At 41.5% G+C, this 25,263-nt stretch overlaps 1 protein-coding gene across 1 annotated transcript in view; it reads right to left on the bottom strand.

The window, feature by feature from the left end:
- LOC138752925 (substance-P receptor-like) overlaps nucleotides 1–25,263 on the bottom strand; it is a 45,079-nt gene that overhangs the window by 6,815 nt on the left and 13,001 nt on the right. The window contains exon 2 of the mRNA XM_069915536.1: nucleotides 8,328–8,528. Within this exon, the coding sequence (XP_069771637.1) occupies nucleotides 8,328–8,528 (201 nt within the window). The remainder of the gene's footprint in view (nucleotides 1–8,327; nucleotides 8,529–25,263) is intronic.

Here is a 25,263-nt window from a genome sequence, read left to right as displayed (position 1 = left end):
CAACCTCCTTTGAAGAAGACCGCAGAACCCACCTCACTGACAAAAGACAAAGGAGGAAAAACCCAACACCCAATCCCAACCAACCAATTTTCCCCTGCAACCGTGTCTGCCTGTCCCGCATCGGACTTCTCAGCCACAAACGAGCCTGCAGCTGACGTGGACATTTACCCCCCTCCATAAATCTTCGTCCGCGAAGCCAAGCCAAAGAAGGTGAGTGAGAAGAAAAAGGTTGACAACCACTGGTTAAAATCCTTTATGGTACAGTTGGCACCAACTCCAGACAGTAGGACTCTGTGATGCAGTGCTGTGTCTCTGATCTCTGCTCTCCCAGGTCGCACCAGCTGCAATGCTGCCATTACTGATGAGGTCAGCAGAACACACATGTTCTGTAAGTCTATGGAAATGATTTTGCTTTTTCTGCTGTATCTTAAACATACTCTTTCCTCAGGATCTATTTGCATATATAATTTACAAGGATGCATCTTAAACAACATGCAAACCATCCACAAATGGTTCAAAGATCTTCATGGGATTCAGGTAAACTTTTAAAATGGCGTCACTGCTGGAGGGGTGAGTTTGAGAGGTTGAAGGGCAAGCTCCCAAACATCCCAGTCTGGATTCTGGCCACAATATTGCCATGGTTACCCTGGCAGGTTACCCCATTCTCAACAATCTCCAGGCTTCATCCTCTCTCACTCTATCCCAGTAGTTCTCAACATTTTTCTTTCCATTCACATATCACTTTAAGTATTCCCTATGCCATCGGTGCTCTGTGATTAGAAAGGGATAGGAAGAAAAAGTTTGTAAACCACTGTTTTAATCGTACCTTATGTGCACGGTTTCTTAACTCCAAAGGAAATGGGCCAACAATTGGATCAAGAGCAGTGATTTTCAACTTCCCTTCCCAATCACAAACCACTTTAAGCAATCCCTTACTAATCACAGAGCACTGATGGCATAAGGATTACTTCAAGTGGTATGTGAGTGGAAAGAAAAATGTTGAGAATCACTGCTCCATCCCTTGCACGGATGTACATATGCCACAGGTGTGCATACCCAGAATACCCAGCATAAATGTCTCAACACAGCAGGTCTTGGCTAAACTTTTACCCAAATAATGTGTGTCTTTCTGCCGAAACCTCACACCATTTCTATCCTGTGCATTTGCAATTGTTGGCTCCTCCAATCAATTTCATTCAAACCAGCTGATCACCTTTAATTCACTGCCAATCAACTTATCCTGTGATTTTACATTTTAATGACTATGACCCTAACTTGTGCACAACCCCATCTCAACATTAAGACCCAATGTATTACTCTGGTTGAACCATTCTATATTCACTCTGCCTGGAACATGTTCCACTGATCAGAACATAAGAAATAGGAGCAGGCGTTGGCCATCCGGCCCATCAAGCCTGCTCTGCCATTCAATGTGATCGTGGTTGATCTGATGATGGGCTTATCTCCACCTTTTCCCCATATCCCTTTTTTCCCCAACTATATAGAAATCTATCCAACCTTGTCTTAAATATATTACTGAGGTAGTCTCCACTGCTTCAATGGGCAGAGAATTTCATAGATATCTATCAGAGCTCCTATAGAACTCCATGTGATCTAATTATGCTTTGTACGATGGTCCATGTTTTCCAAGGATCTAAAGGAAGGCTTCCAAAACTTTAGGAGCAATTACAATCATACAGCATACAAACTGGCCTTTAGGCCACTGAGTCCTTGATGGCATCAAGCTTGTGTTTACATCAATCTTACACAAAACCCATTTTGCTCTTCTCAATGTTCCAATCAACTCTTCCCAGCTTCAACCGTTCTTTGACAGCAGGAGGAATTTACAGTGGCTATTTAACTGACTAATCCTCTCGCATTCACTTGTCTGACTCATTACATAAAAACCTGTTAGACGTATCTGCTCTGAAATGTATCTGACGTATACCACCTGTAACAGGTCAGACAAGTGAATGCGAGAGGATTAGTCGGTTAAATAGCCACTGTGTGGTTGCTCTCTCTAATTTTATTATTGCTAATGGCTGATAACTTTCTTTTAGGAAAGTAACTTGCCCTCAACAAACTCTTCTGTGAAGCAGGAGTCTTTCTTCCCTGTGATGCTGGCCTGTTGTTGGGCCATGAGAGTTTCTGGAGTATTGTGTGCCTCTGGCATCCAGTCACAGAGTCAGAACTGTTTATAAATGAAAATCTGCTCAAACTACTCAACCTCAGTGAGTCCAACAGTTCATTCAACACGTCACCCTACTAAGAGTCTCTTTTAGCTTGACGCTAATTAATTTCAAGAAGAATAGAATATAAGGTCGGGAATGTGATCAGGGCTTCAGAGGAGATTCACAAGGATGATTCCGGGAACGAACATGAGTTCTTGGCCTGTACTCATTGAAATTTAGGAGAATAAGGGGGGGGGGGAAATCTCATTGAATGTTAAAAGGCACAGTGTAGATGTAGAAAGGTTGTTTCCCATGGTGGCAGAGTCTCAGATATCAGGGCACAATTGAAGAGTGTCCATTTTGAACACAGAGGAATTTCTTCAACCTTAGGGTGGTTAATCTTTGGAATTTGTTGCCACAGGTGATTGTGGAGGCCAGGTCATTGGGTGTTCTCATGGCAGAGATTGATCAGTTCTTGACTAGCCAGGGCATAAAAGGTTGTGGGGAGAAGGCCAGGCAGTGGGGCTGAGTGGGGAAATGGGTCATCTCATGATTAGGTGATGGGGCAGACTCAATGAGGTGAATGGCCTGTTTCTGCTCCTATTCTTATGGATTTGCAGCCTAAATGCATACATGGCTCTCTCACATCTTTCTCTACGCAGCAGAAACCCAGCCCAGTTGCTTCCTACAATCCACGGGCAGCACAGTGGTGTTGGGTTCAACCCTGGCATCTGGCAGTGTCTGTGTGGAGTTTGCATGCTCTATCTATAGCCATGAGTTTCTCTTGGGTGCTCCAGTTTCCCCCTCAGCCCAAACATATACAGGTTGGTGGGTTAATTATCGGTAACTGCTATAAATTGTCCTCAGTGGATGAGTGATAGATTCTCAGAAAATCATTGGAAATGGGAGAGAATACAATGGGTTAGGATGGGATTATTCTAAAAACAGGTGGGTGTGAGTTCAATGGGCCAAAGGCCCTCTCGAGGATTATATCTGTGACTTGAATTCAAGACCTCAGATCTGATCTGAATGACGCAATGAGTGGAATATTTTGAAGAAACATTAACTGGTCTGAAAATAAAATTGCTGGCAGATTCGTATTCCTGTAACTGAGATAATTGAAGGAAAATCTCCCAGTGACAACACCTCAAGATATTTCAGCATTCAGTCAAGTGATAGAAATGTTTCTATCTTTAAATATGGTGCATCCATTTGATGGCCTTGAAGTGAGCAGCTGTTCAGATCAGTGAGTTCACTGCACTGCATGGAACAGAATTCATTAACAGGAGTCAAGTGAGAGCTGAGGGAAGTATTTTACACCGAATAGACAGGTAGCAATCAACAAATTGAGGAGAAGCCTAGCCAGTGTACCAACGTCAATTGACAGTTCAGTGAAGATTCTCTGGGATCCATTCAACACAAAACTTGTACTGGAAACCAGTAATGGGGGCTCTGACAGTAAAATGTCACTGGCCATGGGGGAGGGGCTGGAGGATTGGAGGGTGGCTCATGTTGTTCCACTGTTTAAAAAAGCCTCCAAAAATAAACCTGGTAATTATAAGCTGTAAGTCTGATGTTGGTGGGTAAATTAATGGAGAGTGTTCTTAGAGATGGTATATACCAAAGACAGGGATTGATTAGGAGTAGTCAACATAGTTTTGTGCATGGTAGATCATGTTTTTCGAGGAGGTTACGAAGAAGGTTGACAAGGGGAAGGATATTGTCTATATGGACTTTATTCTTGCCCTGAGAGTTGGTGCATCCATACCAGGCAGTGATTTACCAGCCACAATGCTCTCCACAGTACACAAGACGTTTACAAGAGTCTTCAATAATGTACTGAACCTCCTCAGACACCTCACAAAGTATAGCCGCTGGCGAGCCTTCTTTGCGATTGTATCAACGTGGAGGCTTTAGGACAGATCCTCAGAGATGTTGACACCCAGGAATTTAAAGTTCTTGACCCTCTCCACTCAATGAGGACTGGGTTGTGTTCCCCTGACTTTCTCCTGAAGTCCACAGGCAGGGATAGGGAGACACTTAGGGAGAGTCACCCCAGTGGCGAGCGGCATTGGCCAGTTCTTCATCCTGGGTGCTGCCATTTTATTAATACAGAACTTTATTGACACTTTGTTAAAACAGCAGCTGCTGGCAAGGTGTGAGCGGGGCCCTCCACTGCCTGAATGTTTGCTCCCATCTTCACCAAAGGTTGTGTGTTATTTCGGAGAACATTTACAATTTTAAACTTTAAAAAAAAATTATTCTTATTTAATTTTTATTTAGTTATTTATTTCCTCAATTATATTTGCTGGTGGTTGCTTGAATTCCAGATTCCAGGGATTTTACTGTACTAGAGTTTTTGCTATTTTCTTCCTCGGAAGATGACAGCAAAATCTTCCCAGGATCCTTAAGTTCACAATCATCTCTTTGGTTTTGCTAACGTAGAGCGCAAGATTGTTGTCGTTACACCATTTAACGAGCTGATCTATCTCCCTCCTGTACTCTTCCCCATTGCCGTTTGTGATTCTGCCGACAACTGTGGTGTCATTGGCAAACTTGTAGATGGCATTGGAATTGTGCCTGGCCACACATTTGTGGGTGTATAATAAGTAGAGCAGAGGACTAAGCACCATCCTTGGGGTGTACCTGTGTTGATGATCAGTGAGGAGGAGATGTTGTTTCCCATTCTTACTGACTGTGGTCTTCCAATGAGAAAGGCAAGGATCTAGTTGCAGGGTGGGGTACAGAGGCCTTGAGTTTGTAGCTTCTTGACCATTGCTGAGGGAATAATGGTATTGAAGGTCAAGCCGTAGTCGATGAAGAGCAGCCATATGCATGAATTGCTGTTTTGAGGTGATCCAGAGCTGAGTGGAGAGCCAACGATATTGCATCTGCTGTGAAGCAATTGTAATGATAGGCAAATTCCAGATGGTCCAGATCTTTGCCTAGATGCATGTTAAATCTGACCATGACCAACTTCAACATCACAGTTGAAGTTAGTGCTACTGGGCGGTAGTCATTGATGCAGCCCACGCTACTCTTCTTGGGTAGTGGGATGATTTTGATGGGAACCTCTGACAGCCACAATGAGACGTTGAAAATGTCCACGAAAACTCTAGCTAGTTGGTTGCTGCAGATTTTCAGTACCTTGCCAGGAATGCCGTTAGGCCTGACTCTTTGAGCGGGTTCACCCTCTTGAATGATGTTCTGATGTTGCCCTCAAAGACAGATATCACAGGGTCCTCAGCCTTTTCAGGGATTCTAGTAGGCACTGCTTGGTGGTTCTTCTCAAAGCAGGCATAGAAGATGTTCAGCTCATTGGGTAGTGAAGCATGGTAATGTTACGTATGAAGTGTACAGCACCTGTGATCAGAGCTTGATGTCAAAGTGCCATGATAGAAATTCAACCCCAGAATTACTCCAGTGAGCAAATGTTCTCCTTGAGGATTTTCTTCTTTTATAAGTAAGAATTGGAGAAGGGTATTTTCAATCCAGAAAGATCTTGTATTTAAACTGCGCCTTGCTATATCTTGTCTCCAAAATATTTCAGAGCCTGTTACTATTGAAAAACAAGTAGTTTTGTAGGGAATCTGAGATGGTTAGTGATTTGATAAAATCTATCTCTTCCATTTTTCATATTGAAAGATTGTCTGGATTTGAATACTTAATCAGAACATGAATACATTTTAATTATGGACGGGTACTGTATATTTGGAAGGAGTTACAATGTGGAATTAAGGCAATTGGCATGCATGCAAATTAAGGCAATTAGCATGCATGCAAATTAGTTTGAATCACTGAACTACAATGATGGTAGTAAAAAGCACAATGGAGAAATTCAGCAGGTGGACTTTATATAGCAAAGATAAAGATACATAACCAATGTTTCGGGCTTCATCCCTTCATCAAGGTATGAGCAAAAATGACAATGTATGTCAAAACATCGAATACTGCTCTCCGCGCTCCTCCTGACAAAATTGCTGCACCCCTTTTTTTTGACAAAATATAGGCAGGTGCCCTTTTCTCCACCATTGTGTTTTTACTTCAATCACAGGGTCAAGTCAAGTCACCTTTATTTATCATTCATGCCATGCTCACATGGTAAAGATGAGATAGCATTTCTCCAGGACCACAGAGCATATTTACATAAATATAAGTTAAAATAGGTTAAACACATTGAAATATTACTGTAAGAGTCTCCAATATCAAAGTACTCTATGCACATATGTTCTGAGAATTCGGGAGTCTGTTGCCCGATCTGGACGCAAGGGCCCGAGTGCTTCAGTACCTCCTACTAGATGGAAAAAGGGAGAGCAGTTTACGTGAGGGGCGTGTGGAGTCCTTCATAATGTTTATTGGCTTTCGCCTGTATCGAGTGTTGTAGATATCCCTCATGGTAGGAAGAGAGTCCCCAATGACCTTTTCCATTGACTTACTATCTTCTGCAGGGTCTTGAGATCCGAGGAGGCACAGCTTCCAAACCAGTGATGCAGTTGCACAGGATGCTCCCAGTAAATGTAGTGAGGATGGAGTTTCTTCAGCCTTCGCAGGAAGTAGAGGTGCTGCTGGGCTTTCTTGGCTATGGAGCTGGTGTTAAGGGACCAGGTGAGATTCTCCAGCAAGTACATTCCAAGGTACAATATTCTTGATGTTCTCAACGGTGGAACCATCAATGGTCAACAGAGAGAGGTCTCCATGGGTCCTCCTGAAGTTGACAACAATCTCTTTTGTTTTTTTTACATTCAGATACTGGTTGTTAGCTCGTCACCAATCCGCTAGTGACTGCATCTCATCTCTGTATGCTGACACGTCATTTTTACTAATCAAGTTCACCATAGTCGTGTTGTCAGCGAACCTGGTGATGTGGTTTGAGCTGTGTTTAGCTGCACAGTCGTGGGTCAGTGGAAACAACAGTGGACTAAGCATGCAGCACTGGGCCCCCCCCCCTCCCTACCCCCGTGTTCAGTGTGATGATCTTGGAGGTGCTGTAACCGATCCAGACTACTTGAGGTCTCCCGACAGCAAGTCAAGAATCCAATTGCAGAAGCAGGTGTTTAGACACGATAGGATCGACTTCCTTATCAGGTGCTGTGGTATGATTGTGTTGAATGCTGAACTGAAGTCAATAAATAGCATTCAAATAAATCAGTCCTTATTTTCCAGATGGGTGAGGGCTAGACGGAGGGCTATGGCAAAGGCATTGTCCATGGAGCAGTTGAGTCTGTATGCGAACTGTAGGTGGTCTAGTGCCTGGGGCAATAGGAGCTTGATGTGCCTCATGATGAGCCTCTCGAAGCACTTCATGACTATGGGCATGAGTGCGACAGGGTGGTAATCATTGAGGTAGGACACAGCTGACTTGGTTGGCACAGGGACAATGGTGACAGCTTTGAGGCACGCTGGGACCACAGGGCTTCTCAGGGAGATGTTAAAGATGTCAGTGAAAATATCTGCTAGCTGAGCCACACATCCCCTTAGCACTATGCCAGGGTTAGACTTTCGTGTTTTACAACAGTGATGGTGGGCTGTTTAACTTCATACTTTATTTTCACATTCTTGGAAGTTGGCCTGTTTGAGTTGTGGTAATAATCATAGACACATGGCAAGACTAGTGTCAAAACAAAAATCCCTCCAACTCTTAGACGCACTGTCAAAGAAATAAGTCACAGTTTCAACACCTGAGTATAACTCCCTTTGCAACAGGTGGACTGCTGCAATTCGCTTTCTAAAGAGGAATTGGGAATGGCCAATAAATAGGAGTCTTGAACTTATTTTTTAAAAAATCCAAAATCTGAAGAAACAGAGGGGATACTTGTGGAAACAGCTATTGATTGTAAAACACGATTTGTTTTTGCTATATTTCATTGCATTTTGTGGGATTTGTATGTACTTTTGGCTACTGCAATTTCATACACTAATCAAGCTTAATTTTCATGGCACTTGATAGGATACAAACAAGTAAAATTTGACAATTCAAGCAATCTTGTCTATGTTCCAAGGATATGAATAAGACTGATGCTCTGCTTGAATAATGTGTCATCTTTACAAAACACTTACAGATGAAAACAAATACCCAGCCTGCAAGAGCCCAGATGCAAAGTGGTTGCAGTGTGGGATGGGTACGTGCAGCTAAGGGAACAGTGAAGATTGCCTTACGTCGTTTCATGCTCATTGCTGTCCTCTTCATTCTCGGGCCACTCCACGTAACATACCACTCTGCCTGGGAACTCTTCTGTCTTGGAGTAATAGCACTGCGGAAAGGCAAGGGACAGTGCCATCACCCAGATGACTCCAATTACGACTTTGGTTGCAGTTGCTGACAATCTTGGTTTCAGCGGATGAATGATAGCCATGTACCTGATAATAGAACACATCCAGTTGTCAACTGAGTTTCCCCTTTTTTCCCCACCTTTTCCTCAAAATGCCTCAATTATGCTCAAAATGACTCAACAGTTGATGGTCATAACAATACCATTATTCTTTCCCATGTGTTGATGTTAGGACAACATGGGCAGAGTTCCTGCCCTCACTTAATATCCTTGTGCACATGTACCTTTACAGAGGTCTTGGTGCCTCACAGTTCGGCGGGCAGCAACCTCCTTTGAAGAAGACCGCAGAGCCCACCTCACTGACAAAAGACAAAGGAGGAAAGACCCAACACCCAACCCCAACCCACCAATTTTCCCCTGCAACCGCTGCAACCGTGTCTGCCTGTCCCGCATCGGACTTGTCAGCCACAAACGAGCCTGCAGCTGACGTGGACATTACCCCTCCATAAATCTTTGTCCGCGAAGCCAAGCCAAAGAAATTACAACTGTTTTGTTTGCCACTACTGTCCATAAAGGGTAGCGACAGGCTGCTGATACATTCAAGGACCATTTCACACTAATGTTATCAGACCAGTGAACAGACTCTCACTGGTAAAATAATACAACATGGAAGAATAGAGGAACAAGCATTTTAGCCTAGGGTGTCCATGCCGAACGTCATGCCAAATTAAACTAGACCTCTGATGCTGGATTTTTATCCCTCTGTTCCCTACATATTTATGTCTATCTATAAGGTGGAGAGGGTGAGCAAATTTAAGATCTTGGGAGTCACTATCTCAGAGGACCATTGCTGGACCCAACACACCAATAGCATTGTGAAGAATGCACGTCAGCGCCTCTACCTTCTCAGGAGTTTGCAGAGATTTGGTATGACATCTGAAACCCTGGCATATATCGATATATGTGTGGTGGAAAGTGTGCTGATCGACTGCATCACCGACTGGTATGGGGAAACCTATACCCCTGAGCATAATGCCCTCCAAAAGGTAGTGGACACAGCCCAGGACATCACAGGCAAAACCCTCCCCCACTATCGAGAACATCTACAGGGAACGCTGCTGTCAGAGAGCAGCAGCAACCATCAAGGATCCACACCGCTCTCTTCTCGCTGCCGCCATCAGGAAAGAGGTGTAGGGGCCACAAGACTCGCACCACAAGGTTCAGGAACAACTGCTCCCCCTCCACCATCAGACTCCTCAACAACAAACTCAATCAGGGACTCGTTTAAGAACTCTTGCTTTTGAACTTTATTGATTTTTTTTTCTCTCTGTATTGCACAGTTTCTTTTTGTTTACATGTGCACATTGAGCACAGTTTTTTTTAGCACTACCAATAAATGGTAATTCTGCCTCGTCCTCAGGAAAAAGAATATCAGGGTTGTGCGATGTCATACATGTTCTCTGACAATAAATATGAAATCTGAAAACTGAAGCCCTTAAATGCTACTAATCTACCTCCTACTACCCCACTGCTACCCCAGGTAGCCTGACCCCACTGCTATCCCAGGCAGACTGTTCCAGCCATCTAGTTCTTAGTGTCATTCAGCAGTCTCACTGCCCATGGGAAGAAGCTGTTGCTCATACTCCTGTATCTCTTTCCCAACAGACTTAGCTCCACACAACTCCTTTAAAATTTACCCCCTTCTTTAATGCATGTACTTGCACTGTTTGAACTGAACAGTTTTTCTCTACATTCTGCACTTTGGTATAAATTGATAGTATCTGTTGTATTTCAGTATGGGTTGGTGTTCCTGAATAGCACGCATAGCAAAGCTTTTTCCCACTATCGTGTTACATGTTAGAATAAACTATTCAATTCAATGATCGGCAGTGTCACAGAAAGCATTTTCAAAAGTGCCACGGGGGCACTTGTAAATAACTTGCTGCTTGATGATATCTAACTGAAGTAATCAAGGGAGTAAAATTCAAAGGGCAGGGACTCCACTAAATGTGAAACTTCATGTGTCAGTTTGAGGGACTTAATGGCTGCAATGTGGTCTGGGTGGATATGGGAAGATTAAGTATCACTTGATTCTCTTGCAGAGTGTACTTCTTGCCCTGACACCGATACAGGAAGAAAGTCTATGCATCTGAGCATGTCATTGCCCAGGTGCAGAGTTGGAAAAGTTTTCTGACTTGTCCAAAAGACACAGAGTGATGTCTGCAGTGGTTTGAGGAAAACTGAAAGCTTATGTACCTTTCGTATTCCTTTTTACAGAAGCACGTGTGAGAGGAGAGAACAAATGGTAATGCTATGTCAAAACCAAAAGAATGGGTGAATTCAATCAGCCTGATCACTGACGAATCCCATGCTTGTTTCATGACTTCTCACAGAGATAGACATTTATAGATCATAGAATATGATAAACCTGCCCCACAACAATCTTACCCTTCCCTACCTCACGCCCATAGATGTTTTTCTTGCATCCATGTACAGTACTTCTCTTAGTCTTTTAAATATTCCTTTGTACCAGGATGTCAGGCACCCATCACCCTCGCATTTAATGTTTGACATCATTTCTAAATGAGGGCAATTTCATAAATAATTGCCATATTGTTTATTACTAAGGTGGAAATCGCTCCTTGGGATTAGATTGTATTTTTCCAATGGTTTTGTGTCAGGTATTAAAAATACAAAGTGTTTTCATTACTATATCAATATGGCTTCATGTGCATGCATGTGTCTCCTTGAGATTGAATAGGAATAGCAATTCAAATGTGTATTTGCATGTGTGTGACCACATTTGTAATAGCATTTGTATGTGAGTGTGTGTGTGTTCAGTATATAATTGCATTTGTCTCAGTGGGCAATAGGCGTGGGCAGGATCAGGCTTGTCTGCACTGTCTTTGGTTAAAAGAAAACTTAATTTGCTGACACTCTGGTTTAGTGCTGAGATAACTGATGTCTCTTGCCTATTTGATTGAAAATCCTGTCATATTCTTGCAAAAGACAAGAAGCGAGTACCTTTGAGAGCAGGAGAAAAACAGGAGGATGGTGTATTTGAAGAGCAAATCCCGAGAGCTGTCCAAGGTGAAGTAGTCAGTTAAGAGAGTGCTCTTGGCAAAGGTAAAACTAACACAGGAAAAGCTGACAGTCTTGAAAAGGGGTCCAGATCTGAAATATTGAGTGACCCTATCTACCCATGGATGCTGCCCTGTCCTGCTGAGTTCCTCCAGCATTACTTTTTGCAAGAGACAAGAGCATTTGTTTTCAGTAGGAGAGAAGGCAGGAGAAAGGTGTGAAGAGCAAAGGCAAACTGACCTAACGTGCTGTTAGTCTCCACCATTTTCTCCCCTCCCCAAACATGGGTGACACCTCCTTTGATTGCACTGAAACCAATTGGCTAACTGGACAACCAATGGAACTGGACACAAATGCTCTGAAATGTGCAGGAGGTCTGCTCAGATATGAAGAGATGGTTCAGTGCAGGAAACTGCCCATGAACAAGAAATGTGCCTCCCCCCCTCCCCCCACCACCTCTCTCAGGCTGGGTTGTGAAGGGGTGGGGTTGTCCTGGGGAATGAGTGTGATCAATTGTACACATGACCACAGCATCTTTCTTCGATCTCTGTCACTCTACAAACTGAGTGTGCCTTTTGAAATATTGCAAAAGATCACACAGCAGCTTTGCCGTTTGAGGTAAAAACTGAAAACCAGATAAACCATAAGACGTGGGAGTGGAATTTGGCAATCCAGTCCATCAAGTCCATCCTGCCATTCCATCATGGCTTATTTACTATCCTTTTCAACCCCATTTTCCTGCCTTCACCCTGTACTCCTTGATTCCCTTCCTGATCAAGAATGTATCTATCTTTGCCTCAAATATCCCCAATGACATGACTGCCAAAGCAGTCTGCGGTAATGATTTCCACAAATTCACTACCCTCTAAGTGAATAAATTCTTCCTCATCTCTGTTCGAAAGGAAGGTTTTTGTTCTGAAGCTGTGCCCTCTTGTCCCAGACTCCCCCCCCACATCACAAAAAATATTCTCTCCACGTCCACTCTATCCAAGCCATTCAGTATTCGATAGGTTTCAGTGAGATTCCCTCCCCCCATCCTACCAAACTCCAGTGAGTATAGTCCCAAAGCCTTCAAACACTCCTCGTATGAAAACTGTTTCATTCTAGTGTTACGAGCCCAAAGAACCCCAAAACCCAGCAGCAATAGGCATTCTCCAAGACAAGTAGTTACTTAAACAAAATTGTTTTTAATTATCTTTATACATGAAAACAGAATCAAACTTTAACTTATCTCTATTAACTTACTAAACCCAACTTAACCCCCTTCTAATTCTAAGTGCATGTATATGTGATGTGTGTGTAAATGTAAGAAGATTTCCTTTGTTCACAGATCAACCTCACTTCTCATTCTTTCAAGTTCTCTGGTTGCAGGCAATTCTTATACTGTGCACAGAATTTATCATGTATAAAGTTCACCAGTCTTTGGTGCTCGAAAGGTAAATGTTTACCACTTAGGAAAGCTCTCGTAGGGTTTGCAGAGAGAGATTTGTTGTTCCAGGATTTCCACAACTGAGGTACCACCATTAGTCACCTCAATGTCTTGCTGATGAAACTTGCCCCATCAGGATTCTCCAGATGATAATCTCTTTCTTTCAGGCTATCACAGAGTTTCTTTCTGTTCCTCTTATTCCAAGAGAAACATCAGACAGATAGCACTTCCAGCCATCCGCCACTCTGGAGTTTTCTGTTTCAGTTCCAACCAGTTTCTCCTGCTTTTTTTAGCTGTCTCTCTCTCTTTCTTTCCCTCTCCCACCCCCCCCCCCCCACCCCCACTCCAACTGCCAGAAAGCAAGTAAACAAAAACCCTGGAATGACCTTTCTGTGCACTCTGTTAAAACCCTCGCAAAGAGCTTTTAACAGCCAGAGCATCCCCTGTTTGTTGCTTTAATGATGTCATTTCAATTAGCACCTGCTTGTGAAATATACGCAGCATTCTCCATAGTTTCTATAAATTGATTGATTATGAATTCTTCAATATTTTAAATAAGATCTGTTTTAAAGTGTGTCTGTATGTAACCTACTCTAATTTTACCAATTTATCTCCCAAATATTCCATTACACTAGGGATCATCCTTGTAAACTTCCTCTGGCCCTCTCCATTGCCAACACATCCTTTCTTAGATATTGGAGCCCAAAACTACTCACAATATGTCAATTGTGGTCTGACCAATGCTGTATAAAGCCAACATACTTGATTTTGTATTATCTCTCTTTCAAAATGAACACTACCATTCCATTCCATTTGCGTTCCTCACCACTGATTCTACACCACTACACTGATTCCTCTACACTGATTCCTCACCACTGATTCTACCTACAAGTTGATTTTCAGGGAATCTTGTACAATGACTCCCAAGTCACTCTGTACCTCTGATTTCTGAAATCGTGGCCTGTTTAAAAATAGTCTGAGGCTTTATTCCTTCTACAAAAGTTAATGATCATATTCTTCTCCACATTGTACTCCATCTGCCATTTCCTTGCCCAGTCTCCTAACCTGTCTAAGTCCTTCTGCAGAATCAATGCTTCCTCAATACTATCTGATCTATGTATCATCTGCAAACTTTGTCACAAAGCAATCCAATCCGTTATCAAAGTAGATGACATATAATGTGAAAGGAAGCATCTCCAGCACCAAGCCCTACTGATCACTGGCAGCTCCGAGCCCTGCGGAACACCACTGGTCACCGGCTGCACCGAGCCCTGCGGAACACCACTGGTCGCCGGTGGAACACCACTGGTCACCGGCAGCACCGAGACCTGTGGAACACCACTGGTCACCAGCAGCACTGAGCCCTGAGGAACACCACTGATCACCAGTAGCCAACCAGAATAGGCTCTTTTATCCCCACTCTCTGTCTCCTGCAGTCAGCCAATCTTCAATCCATGCTAGTATCCTTATCATAGTCCCATTGACTCTTACCTTGCTTAGCAGCCTCATGTGTGGCACCTTATCAAAAGGCTTTTGAAAATCTAAGTAAACCACATCCACTGATTCTCCTTCCTCTCTTCTTCCTGTTATTTCCTGAAAGAATTCCAATAGGTTTGTTGGCCAAGTTTTCCCCTCCTGGGCCAAAACCGGGCCAAAATTGAGGCAAAGATGGGAGTTAGATTTAAGAACAACAATTTTTGAACAACGCTGGTCCGACCTACGTCAGGACAGCATGTCAACAGTCATTCATGCCAGATAAAGGCTGTTGCAATACAATTTCTTGCACCAGCTGTATCTTATGCTGAATAAATTACACAAGGTAAAACCAGAAATCTTAGAATTGTGTTTTCGATGCAGCATAGAGACAGGAACCTTTGTGCACTCAATCTGGCTATGCTCAAGGTGAGGCACCTTTGGGTAGAGTTTGGGACATTTTGGAAAAAAATTACAGATGTGGAGTCACAGGATCCAGACCTCTTCCTGTTATATTACAGACATGAGTCCGAGGCAGTCCAAATACCAGATTCAATTTGTAAAAGTTACCTTGGCGGTGGCCAGGAAATGCATAACGGTTACCTGGAAATTTGACTTCAAGCTAAGCACAGTATGATAGAACACGGAGATGCGGAGCTGTGTTCCCCTGGAAAAATTACTTATAATTTAAGAGGGAGACAAAACATGTTCGTTAAGGTGTGGCAGCCATACTTGCCATATATTGAAATGCAAGTGCGATTAACCTTCTCAAGGCCTCTCTCAAAAGGAAACAGTGGACAATAGGCTCACCTAATTCCTGGAATGCTGAGAATGAGATAATTTGGAGGCCTGGCCAGCACCCCCCTCTCCTTTTTTTTTCCTAACATATTTGTATTGTGGAGTCAAGTGATGGAGTAGTGGCCGGTAAGGTAAAACCAGCCCTCTCCAGAAAAAAAGTCAAGAAAAGACAAAGCTTAACAAATATAAAGTATAAGAAATAGAAGATAAAGTTGCAGCGAAGAGAAAGAAGATGGCACCCAAGAAGGAAAAAGTAAAAACAACGGGGAAAAAAGAAGAAAAGTCACTGGAAAAGAAAGAAGAAGGCCTTACCTGCATGAAGGAACAGGGAGCCGTGGTGGTGAAAAGCGCCCGATCTCCGAGGTTGGTGCCGGCCCCACGGAGTCGTGACCCCCCCCCCCCCCAACCAGTGGACTGCAAAAATGAGCCAAACAAAAGTGCACAATCAAAGGTAAAAGGAAACACTGACAGGAGGGGGTCTCAGCCGAGGAGCGGTCAACCACGGCGTGACCACCAGGGCTCTCAGCTGGAAGATGAGGAAGGCGGCAGGAGAGGGAGTGAGGAACCAGGCGAGGAAGAAAGTCAATGGGGTAATGGCAAGAGGAGCAGCAGCAGGAGGCCTGACAGATGAGCAGTCCAGGAGGGGAGGATCAACAACAAGAGGCCCAGCAAGAAGAGGCCCGACAAAGTGATACAAGCAACTCATCAGGAGAATCAGAAGAGACACAGATACAAAGAAGAGAAGAAGACACAAACAAAGGTACAGACACAGAAGAAGAGGAAGAGGACCAAGATCTTCACAGAGAAATAGAAGGTCAAACAGATGGACAGAATATAGATAAAGCCTTTTTTGATGAACAAATGAGAGCATTGAAAGAATGGTTGTCATTAGAATTTAGTGCAATTAAAAGAAAAATAAAAGCAGAAGATAAAATCCAAAGTTTAGAACGGGTCATGACAGAAATAGGGAAAAGAGTAGAAAATGTGGAAGAACGAAAAACAGCTGTGGAAATGGAAGTAAATGACTTAAGAGAAAAATTGGAAGAAAGTGACAAAAAAATTAAAGAGACACAAGAGTTGTTATTTCAGAAAATTGATATGTTGGCAACGTCAAAAACCAAGATCCATCTTAGTAAAATTTTTGAGATATACGACAAGAGAAAATATATTGGAGCAGGCAAGGAATAAAGTTAGAGAAGATAATAAACCATTGGAATACAAGGGTCAAAAAATATTTTTTTTACCCCAACATAAGTTTTGAACTCTTAAAGAAGAGGAAGGAAATTAATACGGCGAAAACAGTTTTATGGAAAAAAGGTTATAAATTCATGTTAAGACATCCAGCCGTACTTAAAATATTTATACCCGGGGAGTAAAACAGACTGTTCTTGGATCTGGAGGAAGCACAAGAATTCGCAGAGTGTTTGCAGGATAGAAAGAGAGATGAAGAGATGTAATAAGAATGAAGAAAGGTGATAAAGTATATATAAAGATGTAAAAACAATGTATATGTAAAGAACTAAAGAGGGAAAAGAGAGGGAAAGGAAGGAAGTAAGGGGAAACAAGGGAGAGCTTTGTTATATGTGTAAAAAAAGTGTTTTCTAGGGGGGGTTGGTGGGGAGAGAATAACCGTCACTGCAAAATCACTTGACGCTTGCGAGCAAGATCGCAACCCAAATTGAAAGGGAAGTTGTGGTTGCCCGGCAAGGGATAAGGGGCAACTCAGAGAGGGGGGGAATTTGGGGTTAAGGTAATATTGGGTGTGGGAATTGTTGGAGTATTTTATGTTTTAAATGTGTTGTCATACATTGAGTTTAAAAAGGGAAAACAGAGATGGAAAAGGGGGATGGAGGTGGTGAGGAAGCGAAAAAGAGGTGTAAACAAGATATAAGATGGCCACTTTGAACTATATGACTATAAACATTAATGGAATACATAACCAAACTAAAAGGAAGAGGCTATTAAATTTACTGAAAAAATAGATATAGCATTTGTGCAGGAAACGCATCTAACTGAAGTGGAACATAACAAATTAAAGAGAGACTGGGTAGGATACGTAGCGGTAGCATCATATAATTCAAAAGCTAGAGGTGTAGCCATATTAGTTAACAATAAACACAAGGTTATGCATGATACAGTATAATTGGTTACACAGGTTATATATCACTCCTCAAAAATTAAAAGAATGGGATCCAACATTATCAGATAGATGTTTTCGCTGTAAGAAGGAAATGGGAACATCAATACATACAATTTGGGCATGTACGAAAGTGAATACGTTTTGAGAAGATCTAAATCAGATATTTTAAAAATCACAAAAAATAACATACCAAAAAATCCAGAGATCTTTCTTTTAAGTAACATAAGTAATGAATTAGGCCTCAAATTGGATAAAGTGCAAAAAAAGATTTATTATGATAGCCTTAGAGGTAGCAAAAAAGTGTATAATGTTAACTTGGAAAATGGAAGAGAGCCAGAGAATACAGCAATGGTACCTGGAAATTAATAAATGTATTCCATTGGAAAAAATAACATATAATTTAAAAAATAAAGTCACATTATTTGAACAAATTTGGGAGCCATACATGGAACATAACAGAGAGAGCTTGCCTTGGACCTCCACCCCCTAAAATGATAAGAAGACAAAACAATTTGATTCAGTCTGTAAAAACAGATGACACATTTTTCTTGTTTATTTTTCATTGTGTGAAGACATTGTTTTATGGTTTTATTGTATTGTATATGTTGAATATTTATTGGTTTTGGAGGTGGGTGGGAAGGGGGTAAGGCAGGAAAAAAAGGGAGAAAATTCCACTGTGTATATTTAATGAGGAACGTTTGTGTATATTTTGGTTGATATCGTTCACAGTGTGAAAAATAAAAAATTATAAAAATATTCATATTGTTATTCTTCGTAACTGACATATATTGGGGTGGGGGGGGGAAGAAAGGAGAGGGGGATTGATCTTCTATAATGTTTGTAAAGTAAGAATTTGTAAAATTATAAATGAAATTATCAGAAAAAATTCCCCTCCAAGTACACTAAAACCTCATCCTTCAGAATAGATTCTAACACCAAAGTAAGGTTAATTGGCCTATAATTTCCTGTCTTTTGCCTCCTTTCTTAAAGAGTGGAGTGGCATTTGCAATTTTCCAATCGTCCGGAACAATCCCAGAATCTAGTGATTCCTAAAAGATCATTCACAATTTCTTCAGCTACTTCTTTCAAGACCCTAAGGTATAGTTCATCTGATCCAGGTGATTTATCCACCCTCAGACCATTTAACTTTCCCAGTACCTTCTTGTGGGTAAAGCCAGCTATTCACAATTTCTTCAGCTACCTCTTTCAAGACCCTGGGGTATAGTTCATCTGATTCAGGTGATTTATCCACCTTCAGACCACTTAACTTTCCCAGTAACTTCTTGTGGGTAAAGCCAGCTATACATACTTCATCCTCTTGACACTTGCGAACCTCTGGCACACTGCTGGTGTCTTTCACAGTGAAGGCAGATACAAAATACTTATTAAGTTTGTCCACCATTTCTTTGACCCCATTACTGTCTCTCCAATGTCATTCTCCAGCAGTCAAATGCCCATCCTCACCTCTCTTTCGCTCTTTATGTACATGAAGAAACTGTTCACATCCTCTTTTGTTGCTGCCTTGCTTTCCCCTTTGTATTTCATCTTTTCTGTTGTTTTTTAATTGCCTTCTGTTGGCTATCAATACAACCACATACGAAATACATTTGAAATACCCCAGTCAATCTATGATATCTTGTTACTTGCTTTATTGCTTCTTATATGATCCTATGCAGCAACAGTTATGTTGCTTTTGGGGCATAGAAATAATATTGGACAATGAAGATTTTGCTTCCTGAGCATTTTGGGATGTATTTTATGGATTTTGGCTGCTGATCACAAAAATCACCTTAACATTTTCCAATTCTGTAACACTTTTTAGATAAAACCTGTTTTTGTAATTTCCTGTCATATTCGTAACATCAAGCAGACAAAACCATGAAGTGTAACGTCATTGAAAATTTATTTTCTGCATTCGCACTTGGACTTCTTCCCTGCTGATCTGGGTGCAGTCGGTGACGAACACAGTAAAAGGTTTCACCAGGACAATGCGACCATGGAAAAGCGGTATCAGGACAACTGGAACCAAACTGAACACCTGCCTATATTTTGCTCACACCTTGATGAGGGGCTCAAGCCTGAAATGTTGGGGAGGAGTCACGTAATGAAGTAGTGGCTGATCAAGTAGAACCAGCCCTCTCCAGAGAAGAGGAAAAAAAAGTTTGAAAAAACAGAGCTCAATAAATATAAAATACAGGTAAAGAAAGATAAAATTACAAAGAAGAGCCAGGAGATGGCACCCAAAAAAGAGAAAGTAAGATTAACAGAGAAAAGGGAAGAAGGAAAATTACTGGAGAAAAAAGAAGGCCTTACCTGCACATCAGAGCAGGGAGCCACAGTGGAGAGGAGCGGCCCATCTCCGAAGTTGGTAAGTTCCAGGAGCGATGTCTTCCCAACCAGTGGACTTCAAAAATGGCTCTCAGAGCCAAGCAAAGGCGTGCAACTGCGTATGAGTGAGGAGTCGCGCATGTGCAAGCAAAAATAAAGGTGAACGCCGGCGGGAGGGGGACACAGCTGAGGAGTGGTCAGCTGCGGAGCGACCAGCTGAGAGACACCCAGCATCGGGGCGTATGGCTGGGAGAAGCACGCAGGAAAGAAGAACAAAAAAGCAGTGAGAAAGGGAACGAGGGGCTGGAAGAGGATGAATGGTGACGGGGCGACCAACGACGGGATGGCCTGCCGCAGGAGGCCCAGCAGCGGGAAACCCTGCATTAGGAGCCCAAGCAACGGGTCGACCTGCAGCAGGATACACAGCAGCTGGAGGCCCATCAAGGACACAGAAGCAGGTCATCAGAGAGAGATGAAGATACACAGATACAGAGAAGAGAAGAAGACACAGACATAGGTACAGACACAGAAGAAGAGGAGGAATAAGACCAAGATCTTCACAGGAAAGAAGAAGGTAAAATAGAGGCAAAAAATTAAAGCCTTTTTTGAAGAACAAATGAGGTCATTAAAAGAATGGCGATCATTAGAATTTAGTTCAATCAAAAGAAAAATGAAAAGAGCTGAAGACAAAATGCAAAGCTTAGAGTTGGTCATGACTGAAATAGGGAAAAGAGTAGAAAATGTGGAGGAACGAGAAGCTGCTATAGAAATGGAGCTAGATGATTTAAGAGGAAAGTTGGAAGAAATCAGAAAAAAAATTAAGGAGACAAGATTTATTGTTACAAAAAAATGACATATTGGAAAACTACAGTAGGTGAAACAACATAAAAATAGTGGGCCTGAGAGAGGGTGAAGAAGGGTCAGATTTGAAGGAATTTATAAAAGGATGGATCCAGAAGGTGCTGGGAATGACAGATTTACATGAAGAAATAGAAATAGAAAGGGCACATAGAGCACTAGTACCGAAACCACTATCACATCAAAAACCGAGATCCATATTGGTAAAACTCCTATGATATACGACAAGAGAGAACATACTGGAGCAGGCAAGGAATAAAGTTAGAGAAGACAATAAGCCGTTGGAATATAAGGGACAAAAAATATTTTTTTACCCAGACTTAAGTTTTGAACTTTTAAAGAAGAGGAAGGAATTCAACACGGCGAAAACAATCTTATGGAAGAAAGGTTATAAGACATCCAGCAGTACTCAAAGTATTTATCCCTGGGGAACAGAACAGGCTGTTCTTGGACCCAAAGAAAGCCCAAGAATTTGCTGAACATTTGCAGGACAGGAGAAGAGAGGAGGAGGAGTGACAAAAAGGATGACCGGCAAGAAATTATACAAAAATATGTAATAATATAAAGTAAAGATAATGTATATATTAAGATTTAAAGATGGAAAAGAAAAGGGAATGGAGGGGAAGAAGAGGAAAAATAGAGAGCTTTGTTATATGTATAGGAAAATAGTGTTCTCTGGGGGGGGCTGGGGGTGGGAGGATAATGGTCACTGCGAAATCAGTTGATGCTTGCGAGTAAGTTCACAAACCGAATGGAAATGGGAGTTGGGATTGCCTGACAAGAGTCAAGGGGCAACCCAAGGAGGTAGGGGGCTCATTTGGGGTTAAAGGGTTATTTGTTGTGGAGATTGTTGGGGTATTTCATGTTTTAAGTGCGTTGTCATATATTGAGATTAAAAAGGAAAACTTAAAGAAGAGTAATGGAAAAAAGGGGATGGAGGTGGCGAGGAGGCGGAAAAGAAATGAAAACAAAGATATAAGATGGCCACATTGAACTACATGACTATAAACATTAATGGAATACATAACCAAATTAAAAGGAAGAGGCTACTAAATTTACTGAAAAAGGAAAAAGTAGATATAGCATTTGTTCAGGATACCCAAAAATCCAGAAATTTTTCTTTTAAATAATGTAAGAAGTAAAGAATTAGGTCTAAAATTGGATAAAGCACAAAAAAGATTAATTTGCCTTAGCAGTAGCAAAAAAATGTGTAATGTCAACTTGGAAAATGGATGAGAGCCTGAGAATACAGCAATAGTACATGAAAATGAATAAGTGTATTCCATTGGGAAAAAAAAATCACATATAATTTAAAAGACAAAGTTACATTGTTTGAAAAAATCTGGGAACCATACATGGAACATAAAAGAAAGAGCTGGCCTCGGACCTCCACCACCTAAAATGATAAGAAGGTAAACACAATCAGATTTAATGTGCATAAGTAGATGACACGTCTTTCTTGTTTGTTTTACTTTTGTATAAATATTTTTTTAATTGTATTTTGTATGTTCAATATTTATTGGTTTTGGAGAGGGTGGGAAGTGGGGGGAGGGATGGGGAAAAAAAGAAAATGTCACTGTATATTTAAAGAGATACATCTGTAAATATTTTGGTTGATATGGTTCATAGTGCGATAAATAAAGAATTACAAAAAAAAAAGCCTGAGTGTTGGTTCTTAGCTACGTTCTTAGCTACGTAAAGTACACTCTTTTACCAGCTTTCTCTAGTGTCGAATTTTTACTGGCCTGCTAGGTATTTCCCATAGCCTTGTCAATGGAAACACACGACACAAAGAAGCTTAAACTGATCTTAAACTTCCCCTCAATGATGGTGAAAATTTTTATCGGTATCTTTGGTACTTTGAGATTTCATGATTCCAACTTCTCTTGTCTTGACCTTCACCCTCTGAACTTGATCTACCTCAATCCACCATTTCTTTGATCCTTACCCCATTCATTCCTTGGCCTTCTCTGACCTGCACTGGAACTGGTTAGACAATACCTCCATTTTTAAATTCTCATCATTCTTTTCAAATTTCTTCTAAATAGGATCCAAGATAGAATAATCTCTTCAAAGCCATGGATGCAGAGGTGGTGGAGAGCTCAATTTTAGTTTGTCTGTTCTATGCTACAGGTTGGAAGGACATTTAGACCTGAGTCTCAAACTCTCTCCCCAGGCTGATGATAAATTGGGATTGAAAAACAGGGGAGATCAATGGGATTGAAATCTGTAGGGAACTGGCATGTTCTTGGGGACAATCATCCACCCTCAGCATTGACTGGCAGGCAGGATTCGGGGGCTGAATGGCTGACTTCTATTTTCTATTGACAGGTGTGGCTTGCAAAGGCTGTCCTCTTGCTTTACTGTGTGATCATGGGCTGAATAATCTCACTGTGCTACAGCCATGCAGAGTGGAGGTTAAGGGCCATTCCCCGAGTAAGTAGCTTTGATAACCTCACTGCTGTGTCTGGCTGTGTTTGGCTTTGTGGAGCTGTTTAGGTGCAATTCTCTTCATATTTTTTGTGGAAATTATTACTTTGTCTCTAATCTGATCTGAATAAATGTGACTTTGGTGTGCAGAATTTTTTTTCAGTGTCATTTCCCATCTTGAAGGCTGAACATGCCCAAAAAATGTCACAACCCTCCTGTGGTGGAGATTATTGCTATTTCAAAATGCTAAACTTTTAAAGCTGTGCTAATTATATACAAAATGTGCGTCAGCTGCAGAATCCCAGACTTTGCCCATGTTCTCCAAACCATGACGACTGAAATCTGCTAGGAGCATTGGGTTTCCAGTCACAGCACTAATGTCACGTAGAAGGCTTCATGAACTGACTTTAGTTCATTAATTTAGGGGGGGAGGGTGAGAAATACTGAGTATTCCACCCCAGAACTTTTAACAGGTCATGCCAAACAACACTTTAAAGTAGGTCTCCAAAGATGGCACAATTCTGATTCTGGACATGACAGATGAAAGTGAGAAAGGAAATGGAAAGGTCATGGCATTGCACAATCTCTTGAAAATGTGTGTTGAATCTTCCATCATTTTAATTCTTCTCCCTACTTCCACTTCTGTCAATAATGTCCTGGACTGTTCTGTTAGAGCCCAAGGTACATATTCCATCTTGCATGTTTGAGTCCTGGGGAATATCACAGTTTTAGATAACCAGCTTTTTCGATTGCATCATAACTGGCCAATTCTTATGTAAAAATCTGTAACATTAGCTCTATTTTTCTCTCTACCCTGATTCTGCTTGTTGGTTGAGTTCTTTCAGAATGGGCATTTATTTCCAATTTTTCACAGATTCGGAACTTTCTGTCCACAACCCTCATTTATCTCCCTTGATTTACACCTCCAGTTAGATCATCAATGATAAACAATGATTCTTCATCCTCTCAGAGCAGGACAATCTCCCTCTACACCCCATCGCTAAAATTTCTGAAGCTTTCTGCATCCCTGTTTTTTTTTATGCAACTAAACTTGCTTGTTTTTTTCTTCTGTTCAATCCTACTGAAATATCGTCAATTTGAAACATTAGTTCTGTTTCTCTTTCCACTGGTGCTGCCTGGCCGGTGTTTTAATTTCAGATTTCTCGCATTTGCATTTCTTTGCAAAATTAAAAAAAAACTTTCAACATTAAAAAAAAGCTTTTGCAGAAATGAAGCAATCCCTGATTGGAAATTCTTTAAGGACCAGGTTGCACCATGTGTCTTGTAATCATTCTCTGATTAAACCCTGTGGTTCACTTGATGAACTAAATTTGAATTGACTATTCAAGGTGTGACTTTATTCTGACATTTATTAATGAGTCTTCATCTCTTCTGGATATATTTGCATGCAAATCTAGCCTGGTACAAAATAGTCTTGTGTTCAGTGTGACAAGAATAAAGAGAACGATGTTAACAGTGCTGAACCTAATCAGAAGAGAGCCTGAGAATACAGCAATGGTACATAGAAATTAATAAATGTATTCCATTGGAAAAAATAACATATAATTTAAGAAATAACATCACAGTATTCGAACAAATTTGGGAACCATACATGGAACACAACAGAGAAGTCCTACCGCGGACCTCCACCCCCTAAAATGACAGAAGGAGAAGAAGAGGAAATGAACTGACCCAGTATGTAAAAGTAGATGACACAAATTTCTTGTTTATTTTCATTGTGTGATGACATTGTTTAATGGGTTTAATGTATCATATATGTTGAATGTTGAGTGGGTGGGGAGGGAGGGAGGAAAATGGGAGAAAATGACACTGTGTATATTCAAGAGGGAAATGTTTGTGTGTATTTTGGTCAGTATGGTTCATCGTGTTAAAAATAATTTTATTTTTAAAAAACAGTGCTGAACCTCTTGCTAAACCCCAATGATTAAGAATACAATTAATGGACAAACATCAGTGGATGCAGGAATCAAAAATTTATTTGGAAAGTGCCTGACCAAAGATGAAATTGGGTTATTTTTAGACATACAGCATGGTAACAGGCCCTTCCAGCCCACGAGCCAGTGTCCCCAAAATATTACCAACTAACCCACAACACCCAAATGTTCTGAAAGGTGGGAGGAAACCAGAGCACCCAGAGGAAACTCACGCAGACAGGGAGAACTCCTTACAGGCAGTGCCAGATTCAATCCTGGGTCGCTGGCACTGTAACAGCGCTGCACTAACAGCTACACTAACTGTGCCACCCTTATGAATGGACAAATGTCA

Source organism: Narcine bancroftii, chromosome 2 (assembly GCF_036971445.1).
Source record: "Narcine bancroftii isolate sNarBan1 chromosome 2, sNarBan1.hap1, whole genome shotgun sequence".
NCBI lineage: Eukaryota > Metazoa > Chordata > Chondrichthyes > Torpediniformes > Narcinidae > Narcine > Narcine bancroftii.
This window is presented reverse-complemented; position numbering and strand designations above follow the sequence as displayed.